The sequence below is a fragment of the Sus scrofa genome, chromosome 7, assembly GCF_054392235.1.
Source record: "Sus scrofa isolate SSC_HxYL_T2T_F1_AM1 chromosome 7, Sscrofa_HxYL_maternal_Yorkshire_Landrace_v2.0, whole genome shotgun sequence".
NCBI lineage: Eukaryota > Metazoa > Chordata > Mammalia > Artiodactyla > Suidae > Sus > Sus scrofa.
The window spans coordinates 99,071,833-99,088,381 of record NC_139389.1 but is presented as its reverse complement, the minus strand read 5'-3'; the positions used below and the strand labels follow the sequence as shown (position 1 = coordinate 99,088,381).

Genomic DNA, 16,549 nt, shown 5'->3' with positions numbered 1-16,549 from the left:
CTACTTAGTAAACATACATTTAACTTTATAGGAGACTGCCAAACTGTTTCCTAGAGTGGCTGTATTATTTTGCATTTCTACCAGCAATGTATGAGATGATGTTTTGCATCTTGCCAGCATTTGGTATTTTTAATTTTAGCCTTTCCTAATAGGTGTGTAATGGCACCTTATTGTGGTTTTAAGGCATTTCCCTAAGTGTTCAAATCTGATTTAGCCTTTACTAGTACTGCTTGAGCAATTTTGCACAACAGAAACTGAAGAAGCACATGGAAAGTCCACAAAAATATTAAAGCTGGTGAGTTCCCTACTAAAGCTGTTGAGACAAGGATGCTAAGGCCCAGAGAGGGGAAGTGATATGCCTCAAGTCTTAGACCTGTGCTTTTCTAATAGTTCTTTCTAATCATGTATCACGAACAAACATCCAACTCCTGTGCCTTCTTTAAAGGAGACAAGGCAAAACCACACGCACACAGACAAAAACAAAAACAAACAAAAAAATAATCCAACCAACCAAATGCCTTTTAGGAGGGTTTTGTTTTTTTTTTTTTTAGGTATGTGTGGCACAGTGAATTAAGGATACAGCATTGCCACAGCTGTGGTGTAGGTGGTAGCTGCAGCTTAGATTCGATCCCTAGCCTAGGAACTTCCATATGACAAGGGTGCAGTCAAAAACAAAACAAGACAAAAAAACCTTATTAAACCCCACAAATAACTAATGCAATCCATCCTGGTACTGATTTATATAAATGGCAAGTGGAATAACCATTCCCATCACAATACAGAAATAGCAGGGGCTAGAGGTATATTACACCCCAATTTGAGGTTTCTGAAAAGGTGCCATGCCCTGTATCACGGCAAATATTCTGATCTCTAGATCTTAGCAATATAGTGTTCTTAGACCCTGTATGCATAAGAAAGAAAAAAGGACAAGTGCTTTTTTCCTGCATTTTAGAGTCCACACTTTCTTTTGTATTTTTAACTGCCAGGAGTGCTCTGGTAAGTATCTCCGCAGTAAGGCCCTGATGATGTAGCACCATGCCTGCACTGACCACAGCCTAAGTGGTTAAACTCAGTGGGTTTAAGAAAACCAAAACTAACAAATACCTCTTTGCCCTTCTTCTGAGGGGGGAAGCATGCATTTATCTGAAGAGTCTATGAGAGCAGGAACTGAGCGTGTCCCTACACAGTTCCTCTGAGCATTTCTCCTCAGTATCTGCTTGCCTGCAGCGAGGGTGACTTCTGGTTGTTTCCCTACATAACACAGTAATCAAAGCTGGGGAATTCTGAAGGGCAGACCTGTGATGGTCTGGCTCTTTCAGATAAAGCAGAAAGAATAAGCAACCCCTTCAGCAGGCCATCTAAAGTCAGCCTTCCAATCTAGCTCCAAAACAAAGCCAACGGTTTTGGCCTATCTGTGTAACTCCCAAATCTATTAGATTTGAACTCAGCAGGAAAAGATGTTATTTATTGGACTCCAGATATATACTGCTTCATTAAATATGTGTGTGTGCGTATATACACATACATATTCACAACACCTAGCTGATGTCGCTTGCCACAAGAATAATTATGTGGGCAATCCCCTGTCTGAGTAAGAGGAACATATACAGATACTTACTTCATCAGTGTTTTTTAAAAACTGGAGTCTTTCCTTCAATGAACTCTCATATGGAAGAGCCAGTAGGTAAAACAAACGAGAGTAAAAATACTCTGGTTAAAAACATGTGGGTTTCCCAGAGCTCAGCCTGCTCTTAGGCTTCTACCCACTCACTTCTCAGTCTTTTCCTTTTGTCCAACTTCACAGAATCTCTAGAGTACAATAATGAAAACCTGTCTTTGATAACTAAAGACCAAAAAAGTAACAAAAGTTGCTCTGGTACTCTCCTCATGAAGGACAAGTCTCTTTCTACAGGTGAGACCCAGAGAAAGGCGATGTGCCACTCACTATTTTAAATGAAAGCTGACGACGAGGGACAGCAAGCTCTCTCTAGGGTCACTTCACTGCAAGAACAGGACTAACATTTTGCTACAGTAACCACAAAAATCTCTTCAGCCACTGGGTAGACGTGAAGACAATCACCATATAAAAGCAGCCCCATCCAAAGACTGTGGTTCATTTAAGTCCTTACCATGTGAAGTTGCATCTGTCCCCAACACATTCCACTCGGCTGGCAGCTTCAGGTGCCTGAAGGCCAGGGAAACTTTCTCATCGAGGGAGTTCACGTCTGTAGACGGGGGCCCTGATCGATCCAGGAAACGGGTGAAGTTCAGGGCCTGCTGATTTCCAGCACTGGTTGCCAGGAACTGGGCTGCATCATAGGCCTCGTCCTGGATGAACTGGAAGTCTTCTTCCGCCACCACAAACACAGGCAGGCCCTCTTTGGAAGCACAGAGCAGCACCTTCACTGTCTCGCAGCAGTCATGACCTAAAAGAAACATGCATAGCAAGGAAGACAGGATTAGAGTCGTCCTCCTGAGAAGAAGATACTGGGAGGGGGAGTACCACTCTGCTCTTCCTGTGGGACATACAAACTCCCCTTCCTAAAAGAATCTCCTCCTTCCTCTGAGCTCTGACAGCAACCTTCCATTTCCAGGTCTTTTTAAAAATTGTTACTTGCAACTCTGAAATGGTTACCCTATTAAGCAGCAAAAAACTTTGTATTGCAGTCGCTACCATGCCTGCGGCATACCATTTGGCAACAACAGTCTCTGAAAATCTCAATATACATTGAACTACAGCTGTTCAATTTGAACAAACTAAAGAAAGAAAGCTCAACAATCTTGTAAGGCCTCAAACACAGTGGGAAGTCTAATGCTTCCGGGACTGCACTGGATCTGAAAACCTTTGGGGAAAAAGTCACTGACACAGGTTACAAGGCAGGAACTGTAGATTCCCCAACACCTGCCTTATTATCATCCAAGTACAACTGATGAAATGATGAAGCACTTTGAAAAGTACAAAATGATTTCATTTTGTTTTACTATTATTAAGCACTTCAAGGCCCATAAAATAACTTTTGCTCTCAAATACACATTCTTTCTGTTACATAGGGAGGACTTCAATGAAATAGCCTGATCTGCATAGGAATGACACAATGCTGTGGCTGGAGGCCTGGTTTAGGAAAAGAAAGTCTGCCAAAGACTGCAGTGTCCACTGCACAGAGCAGCAGAGAGAGACCTCATGAGCTGCAACGTTAGGCAGCAAGCTTCATGCCATCCCTAAGGGCTTGAGTAAGATCAGAAAGGTTCAAAAGCACTGTTCCCATGGGGGAGGCCTTCCTGGAAAATCAGCCTTTCTCTGGGTTTTCAAAAGCCTCACAGAATTAAGTATTTCCAAGATGCAGAATATATTCATCAAAACACTTTTTTCCTCCACTTGCAGGCACTGATCTCAACTAGCTGGAACTATGCTCTTAACATCATCACTTCCTTCATAAATATCTTTCTGATGAGGAAAGAAAAAACATGGCGTCTGTTTGAGGTGCGCCCCCTGGTGCTCTGCTTCATGAACTGCAGGCACCTGAGTACCCGCCTGCCCTGACCCCCACCCACATGCAGAGACCGCTTTCTCAAATCTGGAGTGAGGTGCAAGGTCCTAAATCCAACTTTCCAGACCATAGACATAGGCCAACAGAGGTTTCACAACAGACAGAACAAAACTAGGCTTTCTATTGTCTTTGAGAGAGAAAACAATCACTTTTTCCATATGACCAACGAAAATAACGAGTAAAGAGGTTTTCCACATACTTTTCCCCCAGGGGCCTCCTTAAGCACTTTGTTTTGTAACGAGAGAAATCTCTCCCTGTTGTATAATCTGAGGGTGGTAACAAGTAGTTACTAAGCAAGAATCTACTACATACCTGACATGTCATTTTCTCTACACAACAAATTTATGAGGTATGTAGTGTCCTCGCATTACAGATGAGGAAACAGAGACTTCAAGAAGTAACTTGCCCAAGATGACACAGATATAAAGAAGAAGAATCCATCATTCAAATTTAAGTCATATGCCAAAGGTCATGGCCTATTGTATCACGATGCCAGAGTTCCGTAACACATTGCTTATAAATAAAGGAGAGAGGGGTAAAGACTACACCCCTGTCTGCAAGGAGCCCAATACTCCAATCTTTGGAATGACAAGCCAGCATGACTACAAAGCAAGAATAAAAGGTTCTCAAACCACCGAGCTCAGTCTCCATACAAACGCCTAACTCCACCAGGCACACCCAGTGCCCTCCAAGTTGAATTCTTTCTATGAAGGCTTTGGAAACCATAAGCATCCTGTGGCATGCCCAGGTGTGTGGCTATGTGCGTATACTCACGTATGTGTTTCAATTCAATAAACATGTTGAATTTACACATTTAATTACATGAAATGAAATTAGAAAAAAAAATCTTAAGGGCAGTCAGCCTAATTACATAAGAAAATGTCAGCAGAAACAGGTCAACTGATTCAGGGAGTAGAGGTATTTTTCTGACAGAAAGTAGTGGTTTTTTTTTTTTTTTAAAACGGTTCTGTAACATTTAATAACTCACATCCGGACATCTGCCAAGCCCAGGGCACTATGATTAGGGGCCAATCACAGTGAATCTGAGCCCTCCAGAGGTTTACAGTCTATGGGGAGAAATCAAACAAGCTGCAGATCACTGCAAAATGGGGTGGGTTCTGGAGAAACACACACTACGCGACTCATGGGAGAAAAGCAGTGCATTTCACATGTGAGCAAAAATGGGAAGATTTCCCAGAGAGGTGGCAGTTTTTGATAGGCATTCTGCTCCCAACTCTCCAGCCCCAGTGGTTCTTCACATAACCCTCAGAACACAGTCCTTGTCCTAGCCTATCTTTACCTACTTACTTACTCCCTACCGCTTATCTAATACTTTCTCTGTGCCAGGCACGGTTCTCAGTGTTCTCCAAATAACAGTTCATTTACTCCTCACAACAACCCTAAGTAGTAGCTATTTATTATATTTAATATTATATATATTATTGTTATTATTATTATTATCCTCATTTGCCAGATGAGGAAATCAAGGCACAAAATGTTAAATAATTTTCCCAAGGTAATAAAGCCCCAAAGTGGCACAATTAGAATCTGAACCCAAGTTTCCTTGCTTTCATGTCTGTCCCTTCACCCAAGATTCACGGAGATAAGAAGGCTTAAAGAGGAAAATAAGGGAAGTTCCTGTCGACACAGTGGGTTAAGGATCTGGCGTTGCTGCAGCTGTGGCATGGGTTTGATCCCTGGCCCAGGAACTTCCACAAGCCATGGGGGGGGAGGGGGAGGAAATAAGGGCACCATAGAAGAATCAATGGGAGAAGAAGAAAAAACACTATGTTCAAACCCTGGCTATATGCCTCTTAAGCTACGTGACCTCAGATCACCTCTGCTTCCCTGGGCCTCCACTTGAGGTACAGCATGAGGAGCAGCCTCTACAGGCTCTACGGTTTCTCTGGCACTACAGGTTCTGGGTTCTACCAGGCAAAAGCGGGGGAGAGAGAAAAACTAAGGAAGAGATTCTAGGAATATGAAATGGTTCCAAAAATATAAAAATGGAAGCAGCGAATAAGTTCAAGGGATAGAGTAACTACTGCAAGAGACAGTTTTAGGAAGACATTAGCAAGGCTATATCTAGATGATCAGAGTGAGAACAGACCTGGGTTCAAATCTATTTTGTTACTTCCTAGCTATGTGGCCTGAGGTAAATGCAACTTCTCTAACACTTTTAAATCGACAGAGTATCCTAATCTTGTAAAGTGAAGAGCTATAATTTAGAAGACTCCTCTCAAATTCTTGAATACTGTCACCCACAACAACATACACAGCATCATTTCATTTCCAGTTAAAATCAGACAGATGGACAGACGTAACAGTATGTGTTTCAGTCAGAATAATTATAGTTGGCCCTTTAACAAGACGGGTCTGAACCGCACATACACGTGGATTCCCCCCGCCCCAATACTACTATATATACTACTGTATTTATAATCCATGGCTGGTTGAATCCGCAGATACGTTACTACGGATATGGAGGGCCGACTAAGGGACTTGAGCATCTGCAGATTTTGGCACCCGTGGGGGTCCTGGAACCAATTCCCCTGCAGATACTGAGAGATGAGTGTACTTAAGATGGTTGTGGTTCTCATTCATGAATCTCACCTGTTTTAACATTTCCCATTTTTTCAGGATTAAGCTGATTTATAAACTCCTGACAGTCCTTTGAGGTAGATATGAATACATGTCAATAAACACTAAAATTACAAGTTTCACAATTCAGTGATGAGAATGTGAATAATGCGAGATTCAAATTGAATTCTACCTGCAAAGCTGAAACAGTCTTGGAAGAGATACTACACTAACCTAAAATAATAATATCCACTGCTCAGTCTATCCAAACAGTTCTTACTCCTTCTTACTTGTCTCCTTTCCCAAGCCTGTGCAAAGGTGAGACACATGAAAGCTTGAGCCAGAAAGAGAGTCACAATGCCACTAAAAGTGAACATCACTGCTCTGTGAAACCACCTCCTGTGTATACACAGGGTTCAGGGCATAGCCCAGATCTTCAGCTTCCACACGCACATGCACACACACACACCTAAAAGCCATGGTGAAGCAACACCACCCAACTCAAAACTGGAAAGAGCAGGAGTAATGTCTTTGCAAAGAAATCTATATCGAATTGCTAAAATGACTCTTTACTTGGCTAGGACAAAGTGGAGACAACAAGAGGGGCAGAAATAGTAAGTGATTTGGGAGTATGGCTATGTGTGTGTGTGCACGTGTGCTGAGCAGCATAAGCATGCATATTTCCTTCTGCTGCTTCAGCAGCATTTGTTAGAAGGTACATGGGTCGATGAGTGAGCTACTGTCTGCTCTATTTATGTGGAACTAAAACAATGCCATGCATTACAGAAGGCAGAATGTCAGAAAAGGCCATGAAACAGATACCCAGGAGACGAAGCCAATCATTACCCCAATATTTTCCCTTCAGACATGAACTCACAATCTAAAGGAGAAACTATGAATCATCCTAAGTAAAATGTGCCATAAATCTGGAATTTGTTTGGTATGATTACAGGCTTCTTTTTCCAAAGAAAAACTGAGGGTTAAAAGAGAAGAGGAGAACTGAGGGTTTCCTGGCTCAGTCTTTATTAAACTTTGAGTAAACTGGAAGAGTTACTACTGATTGTGAACAAACTGCCTCACTCTACCGTCTGGAAATCCACCACATGAGGCTGGTGGAGACACTCTCTCACATTCAGGTTTTCTACTAGGCTCAAGTGGTCCACAGGATTATATTTTAATCCCTACAACTTTTCAGATAAAGCATCTAGGAAAAAAAAAAAAAAAACACACAAAGGTTAATATGGACCATTAATAAAACTGAAATCACATCTACACACATAGTTATCTCTTACTACCATAAATTAGCTCTAGAGACATGATATTTTCAGAAACCATTAGTCTTATGCCTGCCTTTGTACAGACGAAATGCAAGGAATCAATGATGTCTACATCTTTAGGGCAAAAACATGGGGATGGGAAACCATATCTGATTTGACATAGCAACTACAACTTAACTTCTTTTTTCATGAAAACAAAAGAGGAGTTGTAAGGTTTTCAGCTAGTTCCATGGTGTTTTTCTTTCCCACTAAATTTCCTGGTAACAAAGAAAGAAAATAATAATCACAAGTCCTTTTAAAAGAGGAAGTTCTGAAAATTTTCCTGAGCTTCTTCTGAGGGAAATACCCCCAAGAGAACTGACACAGGGGAGGAGAGAGATGAACGGTTAAAGAAACAGAGGCTAAACTTTAGTTCCACTTTTCAAAACTAACTTCTGAATTTATCCCACAACCAGGTTCAGTTGATTTAAAACATAAATTTGAAGTAAATTATGGGGTAGGAAATCTGACCCTAACTGAGTGAATTGTAAGGAGCCCTGAGGTATGCTGACAATTAGCCACAGAATCAGAAAATACCAGGTTTGCATCTCACCTCCATTGCAGACAGGCTAGTTACCCTGAAAAACACACGATCCTGAAGCCTGTGTGTCTTGTGCGCAAAATGAGACTACCACTAGCCTTCCGGATTGCTAAAAAAAAAAAAAAAAATCAGAGATGGCTGTACACAAAGCACCTGGCATAAATCAAGCATCTAAAACTGGTACTTTATTATGATTGTTAGCTACTAAAATGCTCCTGTTCAGGTGACTCAAGGAAAACATCCCTAATACTCTACCAAGAACTTCTGCAGCAGGGCCCAACATAGCTTCTGAGCTATACACTGCCCTTAGACACTGCAGAACCAAAAAAAAATAAAGGCAAGGGGAAGAATGCCATATAAACAAAGCACAAGCAGGAGCACCTACATGAGAACCAAAAATTTAACTGCTGATGGTCCTCTTAAAAGTATCTAATCCAAACCTTTTTTAAGCGCACAGGTCAGGAGGTGTGTGCTCCTGAGGTCAGAGAGCTTTTTTGAGGCTCCTTATCACTGTATGAGGCACCCGTACCCATGGAAACGAAATATTGCTGCAAATAAACAAAGCTGCTAAAGCATGACCCAAGAATTACTTCATTTCCTATTAGGCTAAAAGTGGCATACATCCCATCCTGGCCTTCTCTTTTGAGGATGGAACAAATGGGACTTTGTTTCACTAACTATCCAAAAACGAACCTTGAAAGCGCTTGCTGGGCCAGCCAAGCCCAGTCCCATCTGATCATCTTCTACAAGAAAGGCTCCATCAGTAATCATGGTGGAAAATATAAAAATAATGCCTTTTACTACCTCAGTTTGGCATCAAAGTATTTAAGAATTTGGTCTTTTTCCTCCCATTGAAGTGACTATGTAGGGTTAAAGGAAATTTTCAGTCTTCAGACTCACACTTTAATAGGAGATAGGGTTATGTGCAAAAGTATTCATCTATTGCTATAGTTTTCAGTGGTCTAAAGGTAGATGTGAAAATCTGGTATATGTACAAAGTGTATATAGGAACATTTAAGTAGAGAGAGAAAAAGAGCTGACAGAGGAATCATGTACATTTGGGGGGGGGGACTAATTAATGTTAAGGAAAAATCTGACCTGTAATAATCCAGCTTATTACTCTAAGGCAGTGTATCTCAACCTTTTATTCACTGTCAACCCCCAAGGAGCCTTTTCAAAGGTTTTTCTCTATCTGCCACCCCGACCCATAAAATTTTAACACCACAGATATACCACACATACCTGTGCTTTATATATAAAGTATAAGACTTTTTAACCCCTCCCCCAAGAACCAATTCTGACCCCTTGGGAGGATACTGGCCCTACTGTAATGCATGTGCTCATTTCTAGGGCTGTGCCTATAGATCCCAAGTGATGAGGTATACCACAATTTCCATATAGGCATTACAAAAGGACAGTAGACAGCAGATACACTTCCCTTCTTAGTATGTTTTACCAGGATAGCCGCTATATATACTGACTAGCACTGGAACAGTAATTTAAGTCTTTTAAAACATCAAACCATGTCTGCCTAGAGATAGCCTTTATAGAAAGAGTATTTTAGAATAGGGAGATGGTTAGAAAATACCCATTAAAAAATAACTGATCACAAAAAACAAACCAAAAAAAAGAAATAAAAAAAAATAACTGATCCCTTTGGCAGAGAGAGAGGGCACCAGAATTCTCTGATCAGTCCAGTTAAAAACCAAGAACTTCTTTTCAAACATGTTAGTCGATTTGACAATCTCTAGACATCTGCTGCTTGCTAGAAACCACAGGACTTCTTGCTGAGACTTGAGCTGTAAGCACTGATTTTTAATTAGGCCCCAAAGGACTTCTGATGATGCAAAATATATTTTTTTCTTTTTTTATTTTGATAACAGATCTACTTTATATAGTACCTTGTCTCCGATGAGTGAAATGGAAAAGAAAAATACAAAAGAGATGAGTCAAATTTGGGGTCAACGAATGTTTACAGTTTTTCCGTCAAATAAGAACTCTTGCTGTGAATTCTACAATACTGAAGAAGAAAAAGATTTTGTTTTATGAAAAATTCTGCACTAAAGCCTTTCACAAAAATTGTAGACAGCATCTACCAAAAAATCTTGTCTCATTTTCCATTCTACAATTAATACGTGCTTGGTCTAAACACACATTTATTTAAGGAAAATGAGCACAGTAAGAGAGAACCTCATATCCCCCCCAAGAATTATCTTCCAAGGATACTCAGATATACTTATGCTACTTGCCAGTTCTATAGTCTTTTAAAGAAAACCTCTCAGCCTCAACTCTAGAGAAAAAGCGCTATTTAATTAAAATGAGATCTGGGGTTAGATTTATTCTATATGAAGAGAAGAAAACAGAGACATTTTATTTTCATTTATTACAAAGGCAACACCTTTTCTCTTTAGAGAGATATTTTCACATCAGGCTGTATTTCACAGCAAATTATATTCTTAAATCAACCAATTCATAGATATTTTAAGTATTTTATTATAAAACTTGTTTGTCTTTGTCTAGTGTTAATTACACAAAGATACAGCTTTATTTTCAAAAGAGAAGACACTGTTTTCAAAGTCTTCACTATGCTTTTATTAAAAATTACTATGTGTGTTAATAACATGCTCACTGTAAAGCAGTCAAACAATTCAAAGGCTCATAAAGGAGTTCCTGTCGTGGCTCAGTGGTTAATGAACCCACCTTGTATCCATGAGGACGTGGGTTCGATCCCTGGCCTCGTTCGGTGGGTTAAGGATCTGAAGTTGCCGTGAGCTGTGGTATAAGTCACAGATGTGGCTCAGATCCCACGTTGCTGTGGCTGTGGCGTAGGCCGGAGGCTACAGCTCCGATTTGACTCCTAACCTGGGAATCTTCATATGCCATGGGTGTTGCCCTAAAAGACAGAAAAACAAACAAACAAACAAAACACACACACATAAAAAACAAAGGCTCATAAAGCCTCCAAGTAACTGTGCCCTAAGATGTTACTACACTTAATATAATTTCATTTTTAAAAGGGGGAGACTTATTATGTCTACAGGCTTTCTATGGTGGGAAGGCAAGAAGTAATTACTTTAAAAAGCCTTTACAGAGTTCCCATCATGGCACAGCAGAAACAAATCCGACTAGGAACCATGAGTTTTCAGGTTCAATCCATGGCCTCGCTTAGCAGGTTAAGGATCCAGTGTTGCCGTGAGCTGTGGTGTAGGCTGCAGACTCGGCTTGGATCTGGCGTGGCTATGGCTGTGGCAGTGGCCGGCAGCAACAGCTTGGATTGGACCCCTAGCCTGGGAACCTCCATATGCTGAAGGTGCAGCTCTAAAAAGACAAAAGACAACGACACCAACAACAACAACAATAACAAAGCCTTTGCAATTTCTTTATAACTAAATATACATACTTAACTCATTGTAAGCTTCTCATCAGAAAACAAGCAAAAGGGTGAGAAAATATGAAAAAAGGGGGAAAATGGACTATAATCTCTGTATCTAAAGCCAAGGAGGGATTTTTGAGGTGATTACTAAGAAATGCGTCATCTAAAAAAAAAAGTCTCATCTCCCCACCAACGCAAATAATAAAAGGATACAGACTGTCTTTAGGACGTCAATCAATCATCTAGTTTTAGTAAAAACTAAAACGTTACAGAACACTGACAGTAAAACACAAGGAGAACTCAAAAATCAAAGCCAACAAGCTAGATAAAACATGACATTAAAAACAAGATCAAGACACAAAGCCCTTTTTCTTCCCATAGTGAGCAAAACAACCAGGAACTGCGGGGCCAGCCTCACACAGCAACAGAAAGGATACAGGGGCATCTCTCCCAGCAGCAGTTGCTGCCAAGAGACTGTGCACACTTACCCAGTAACTGGGATGCCCAAGACAAGTACAGACTTTCCATGAGGAATCTGGACTAATCTGACACAGCCCTCAGCAAACAGGAAACCAAAGCCTATCAACACTGCTAACTGGAGTTCCCGTTGTGGCGCAGTGGTTAACGAATCCGACTAGGAACCATGAGGTTGTGGGTTCGGTCCCTGCCCTTGCTCAGTGGGTTAACGATCCGGCGTTGCCGTGACCTATGGTGTAGGTCGCAGATGTGGCTCGGATCCCGAGTTGCTGTGGCTCTGGTGTAGGCCGGTGGCTACAGCTCTGATTCGACCCCTAGCCTGGGAACCTCCATATGCCGCGGGAGTGGCCCAAGAAATAGCAAAAAAAAGACAAAAAAAAAAAAAAAAAGACAAAAAAAAAAAAAACAAAAACACTGCTAACTGATGTACAGGAATCATCAGAGGTAGCTCTGTAAAGAGAATAGACTCCTGCCCCCAAGCTGAAAATTCAATTCAAGAAGCCAGAGAATCCTTTTGCAGTTTTCAAAAGAAAGGGGGGTGTGTGTGGCTTCTGAGAACCAGAATGAGTTTCAACATGGCGGAAACACAGTCCCATCAAGCAGTAGGAATTCACAGAAAAAGCCTTCTCAGAATACATCAGTTAACAAAATAGTCACAAATATAATGCGTTAGAAGTTGAAAAGTGCAATGGAGAAAAATAAAGCAGGGAAGGGGAACAGCAAGTGTGAAGAGGAGGCAGTTGTATATTTTTATAAGGTGGATAGATCAGGGAAGGCCTCACTGAGAAGGTGATCTGAGTAAACACCTCAAGCAAAGTAAGGAACAAGTCAAAGAAATTCCCCAGATTTTTAAGGCAGTTTAATTCTACACAAATATATTAACTCCATGATATAAACAAGAAATTCAAAACTACCTTAACCCCCCCCAAATCTCCCCATTTCTACTCACCACCACCTCCCACAACTACTGAATCAATCCAAACAGCAATTGAAAAGACAAGTGAACAGAAGTCTCGCAAATGATGACTAGATCAGTAATGGCCCTTCAGAAATCTCCTTTGTTTCAAAAGAACAACAGAGCTTAACTCCACCAAGAAGAGAGGCTCACTAGTATCCCTGCATACGTATCAAAGGCTTACGTGTTGCCTTACTCTTCATTTGGCTTGCTTGTTTGTACAAGAGGGTCTTTTCAAGGACTTTAATCCTTGTCACCTCTGTTGTGATGTGGGACCTCATGCAACAGCGTGACCGAAATCAGGGGGCTAGCAGAATATTCAAGCCACTCAGGGGCAAAGGGGACAGGCTGTGAGAATATGGCAAATACGTAAGATCATAATTTGAGGGGAGAAGAGCTGATTAATGGAAAATTAGGAGAAGTCAGCTTCTATGACTCATCCCCCAAACCCCAATCAAATGGGTCAGGGATGATTACTGAGGATTCCGAACAAATTACAGGGGAACAGCAGAATACAATATTCATTCTCGTTGGCTGGGGTCAGCAGGATTAGGGTACTCAGAATTGATAAGTACAAAAGGATACCCAGAGATGGGTGGGGCTGGTAAGGGGGGGGTTACTGACATATATTAAAGAGGTCAGACCAAAAGCAAGGCAAAAGAACTAGGGTTCAGAACAGTAGGCTGGGGACAGTATACAAGGATCTGGTACAAACCTAGAGTTCCTGTCTGTCAAACAAGTGCAATGGATTTGTGGATCCCAGGAGAGTGACTACCTACAGCCCACTTTCATTTAAGTACCTTGCCACTGAAGGTCTAAGAGGTGCCAGGCGCATCCTCTCCACCAAGAGGCTGGACTCTCCTGGTACTTGTGCCAGAGGATGAAGTGAGGGTACAGGGCTATATCCTTGTAATAGCTGTCCCTCCTCTTACATTCTCCTCATATCCACTTATATGCTCCCTCCCACTCTCTAGATATATGCTACACAGACACACACACACTTTAAACTCTTGAAGCATTTTTAATTCAGAAAAAGATAAGTTTATCAAAATTACCTCTCTTCCTTTCTAATAAAGAGCACAGTCAGGGACTGACTGACCCTGCCTAATTGAGTAGCTGTTTCTCACCATCCCCCATACACAGTAAATGTCTACAGTGGTGATGCTCAGTGGCACCTGCTAGAAAGTGGACCTCAAGCTCCAGATCAGCCTTTCTGACATGATATACATTACAGGAAACAAGACTGGAGCTTTCAGTTTCAGAGAAGGATGCTTAATACTCTTAAAAATCAGTACATACCCAGAACTCCTTGCTAAATTTTCTATCCCCAAAAGTGAAAAATATACAAAAGACTTATTAACAAGAATCTTAAAATCCCATATTTTCAACCCACTTTTGTCAAGTAGGAGGATAAATACAACTTTCAAATATCATAATCTCAGTTCCTGAATGTGATATAATTTCCAGGATTTAGAGGTATCAGACATGAAGTTATTTACGTAAAACGGCACAGCAACAAAAACTGGCAATCTAATCCAATACCAGCAAGACCAGATATCTAAAGTGCTTCATAAACTAATCTCTTTTTACACGTACTGCAACAAAGTAGAATCAGTATTATATAGAAACACTGGTAACAGGAAATAGTTCAATAAGAACTAAAATCAGTTTATTCTCTAAGGGCAAATGGTTCAACTGTTAACACAGTTGACAGTTAAGGGTTCCCTCTTTTGTATTCTGATCAAAATTGGTCAATTATTAACTTTGAAGCAAGGTTCATTTCCAAACACGAATCAATACACCTCCAGATGCCTGAGATAGGTCAAGAGATGGTCATCAGTTTTATCAGTTGTTTCTGGTGGAAGTAGCAATGACTTAATAACTTTGTAAAGATTTTTTAATAAGTAAGCATTTTCCTTTTAATTCTGTTAAACTTATAAGTACAACAGTTATTAAGTATTCATTTCACCAGGAACCATAAGTGTTAATTAGGGGAAACTTGAACTTTTACAGAAGATTTTTGAAGTCTTTCCCTCACAGATACTGAGGAATGCTTTACCAACTGTGTTTCACCTTTGCTTTTGTCACTATGGTATTCAGAATCAAATCTGCAGTCATATCATAGTAACCACATGAGAACCTTTATCTTCCAAATGTGTTTTTTCCTCAACATTCCAATAAATTAATATTTTTGCTGATCCTAATTACTGCCTTCAATTTATGACACCATTTTATTTCAATTATTTCTGGTTAGGCTCAGATTTGGGGGGAACAAGCAAGAAATAAGCAAAATACTTTATTTTAAAATGTATTTTTAAAAAGATCTAACAATAGTTCTATCACTCTGATTCATTTTTCCTATCACTCTATACTAATGAATACAGAATAAAAGTAAAGTTGAAGTAACGATTTCACTCAAATACTTACCGGGAGCAATGGTCTCCAGAGTATCAGAACTGACCTTCCGAGTACTTGTACAGTGATGGAGGGTGGAACCCGAAAATACCAAGTAAAAAACTACATCCTCCTCAACTTTGTCTTCTTCAGCGAGCAGTACAGTAACAACACAATCACCCTAGGAAAGGAGGAGAATAAAGCCAGTTTACATTAATTAGTAAGGTTCCTTTGTGTGTGGGGGGGGGGTCCTCTCTTTTCGGAACATCAAATTTAAGGGAAAATCATCTAAACTGTGCCCATTCTAGTACGTTTACACAAATATAAACACTGACTGAGCATTTATGTTCCAGAAAGTATCTAAGGCACTGAGAACACAAAACAACCTGAAAAGAAGATGTCCTCTTTAAGGTTACATTTCACTGGGGGTGGCTAGACAAATCAGTAACCATCGAGATAACAGTATGTTTACTTGAAGAAGTTTTTAGAAGAATGTAAAAGAGCTCCCTAAGAAAGCTCTGTAAAAATTCCAGGAAAATCCAAAAATAAGGCAGAGAGGATGGAGGAAGTATATTAAATAGTTACATCCTTATTATACTGAGAGTGCCCCTTAACCTCTGTGTTCCAGCTGCAGCAATAGTTCTTTAACTTCTACATCCCACAAATTACTGCCAAGTCCACACATCCTCTGACAAACGTGGAGAGCCTCCAACAGAGCTGGCCTGGAAGGGGTAGGCTGCAAAGAGTATAGGCTTGGGTTCCAGACAAATCTGGGTTTATCTCCATCTACAAAGACTTTACTTAAATCCTCTAAATCTGTTTCCTTGACTGTATAAATGGAGATAATACTTTCTCCTCCTACAGCTAATATGTGAGAACGCTTGAAACATACTCACCTCTCAGTCTATGATAATATCTTTTTATTTATTTATTTATTTATTTATTTATTTTGTCTTTTCTAGGGCCGCACCCGTGGCATATCGAGGTTCCCAGGCTAAGGGTCCAATCAGAGCTGCAGCTGCCAGCCTACACCACAGCCACAGCAACTTGGGATCCAAGCCGCATCTGCTATCTACATCACGGCTCATGGCAACGCCGGATCCTTAACCCACTGAGCATGGCCAGGGATCGAGCCCGCAACCTTATGGTTCCTAGTCGGATTCGTTAATCACTGAGCCATAACAGGAACTCCTATGATAATATTCTTAATCTATCAGGATGGGAGGGTCACTTTTCCAACAATTTGTGTTTCCTGACCATCTGGAATCATTACTTTTCTTTATCCACTGCTCCATTAAGCCCATGGAATCGACATTAATTTTGTGCCACTAACTCTGCCCATGACTTTGCAACTATTTAGAAGTT

At 40.6% G+C, this 16,549-nt stretch overlaps 2 protein-coding genes across 11 annotated transcripts in view; one reads left to right on the top strand and one right to left on the bottom strand.

The window, feature by feature from the left end:
• KLHL25 (kelch like family member 25) overlaps positions 1–16,549 on the top strand; it is a 665,168-nt gene that overhangs the window by 257,185 nt on the left and 391,434 nt on the right. The window lies entirely within an intron of this gene.
• Positions 1–16,549, bottom strand: part of AKAP13 (A-kinase anchoring protein 13) — a 333,498-nt gene that overhangs the window by 187,877 nt on the left and 129,072 nt on the right. For 8 of the 10 annotated variants that reach the window (XM_084969374.1, XM_084969377.1, XM_084969375.1 and 5 more), the window contains exons 3-4: positions 15,218–15,365; positions 2,130–2,426 (exon numbers count right to left, since the gene is read on the bottom strand). In XM_084969374.1, coding sequence (XP_084825500.1) covers positions 2,130–2,426; positions 15,218–15,365 — 445 coding nt within the window. Of the gene's footprint in view, positions 1–2,129; positions 2,427–7,997; positions 8,095–15,217; positions 15,366–16,549 lie in introns of those variants that run through there. The other 2 variants (XM_084969384.1, XM_084969383.1) reach the window with 2 other exon arrangements.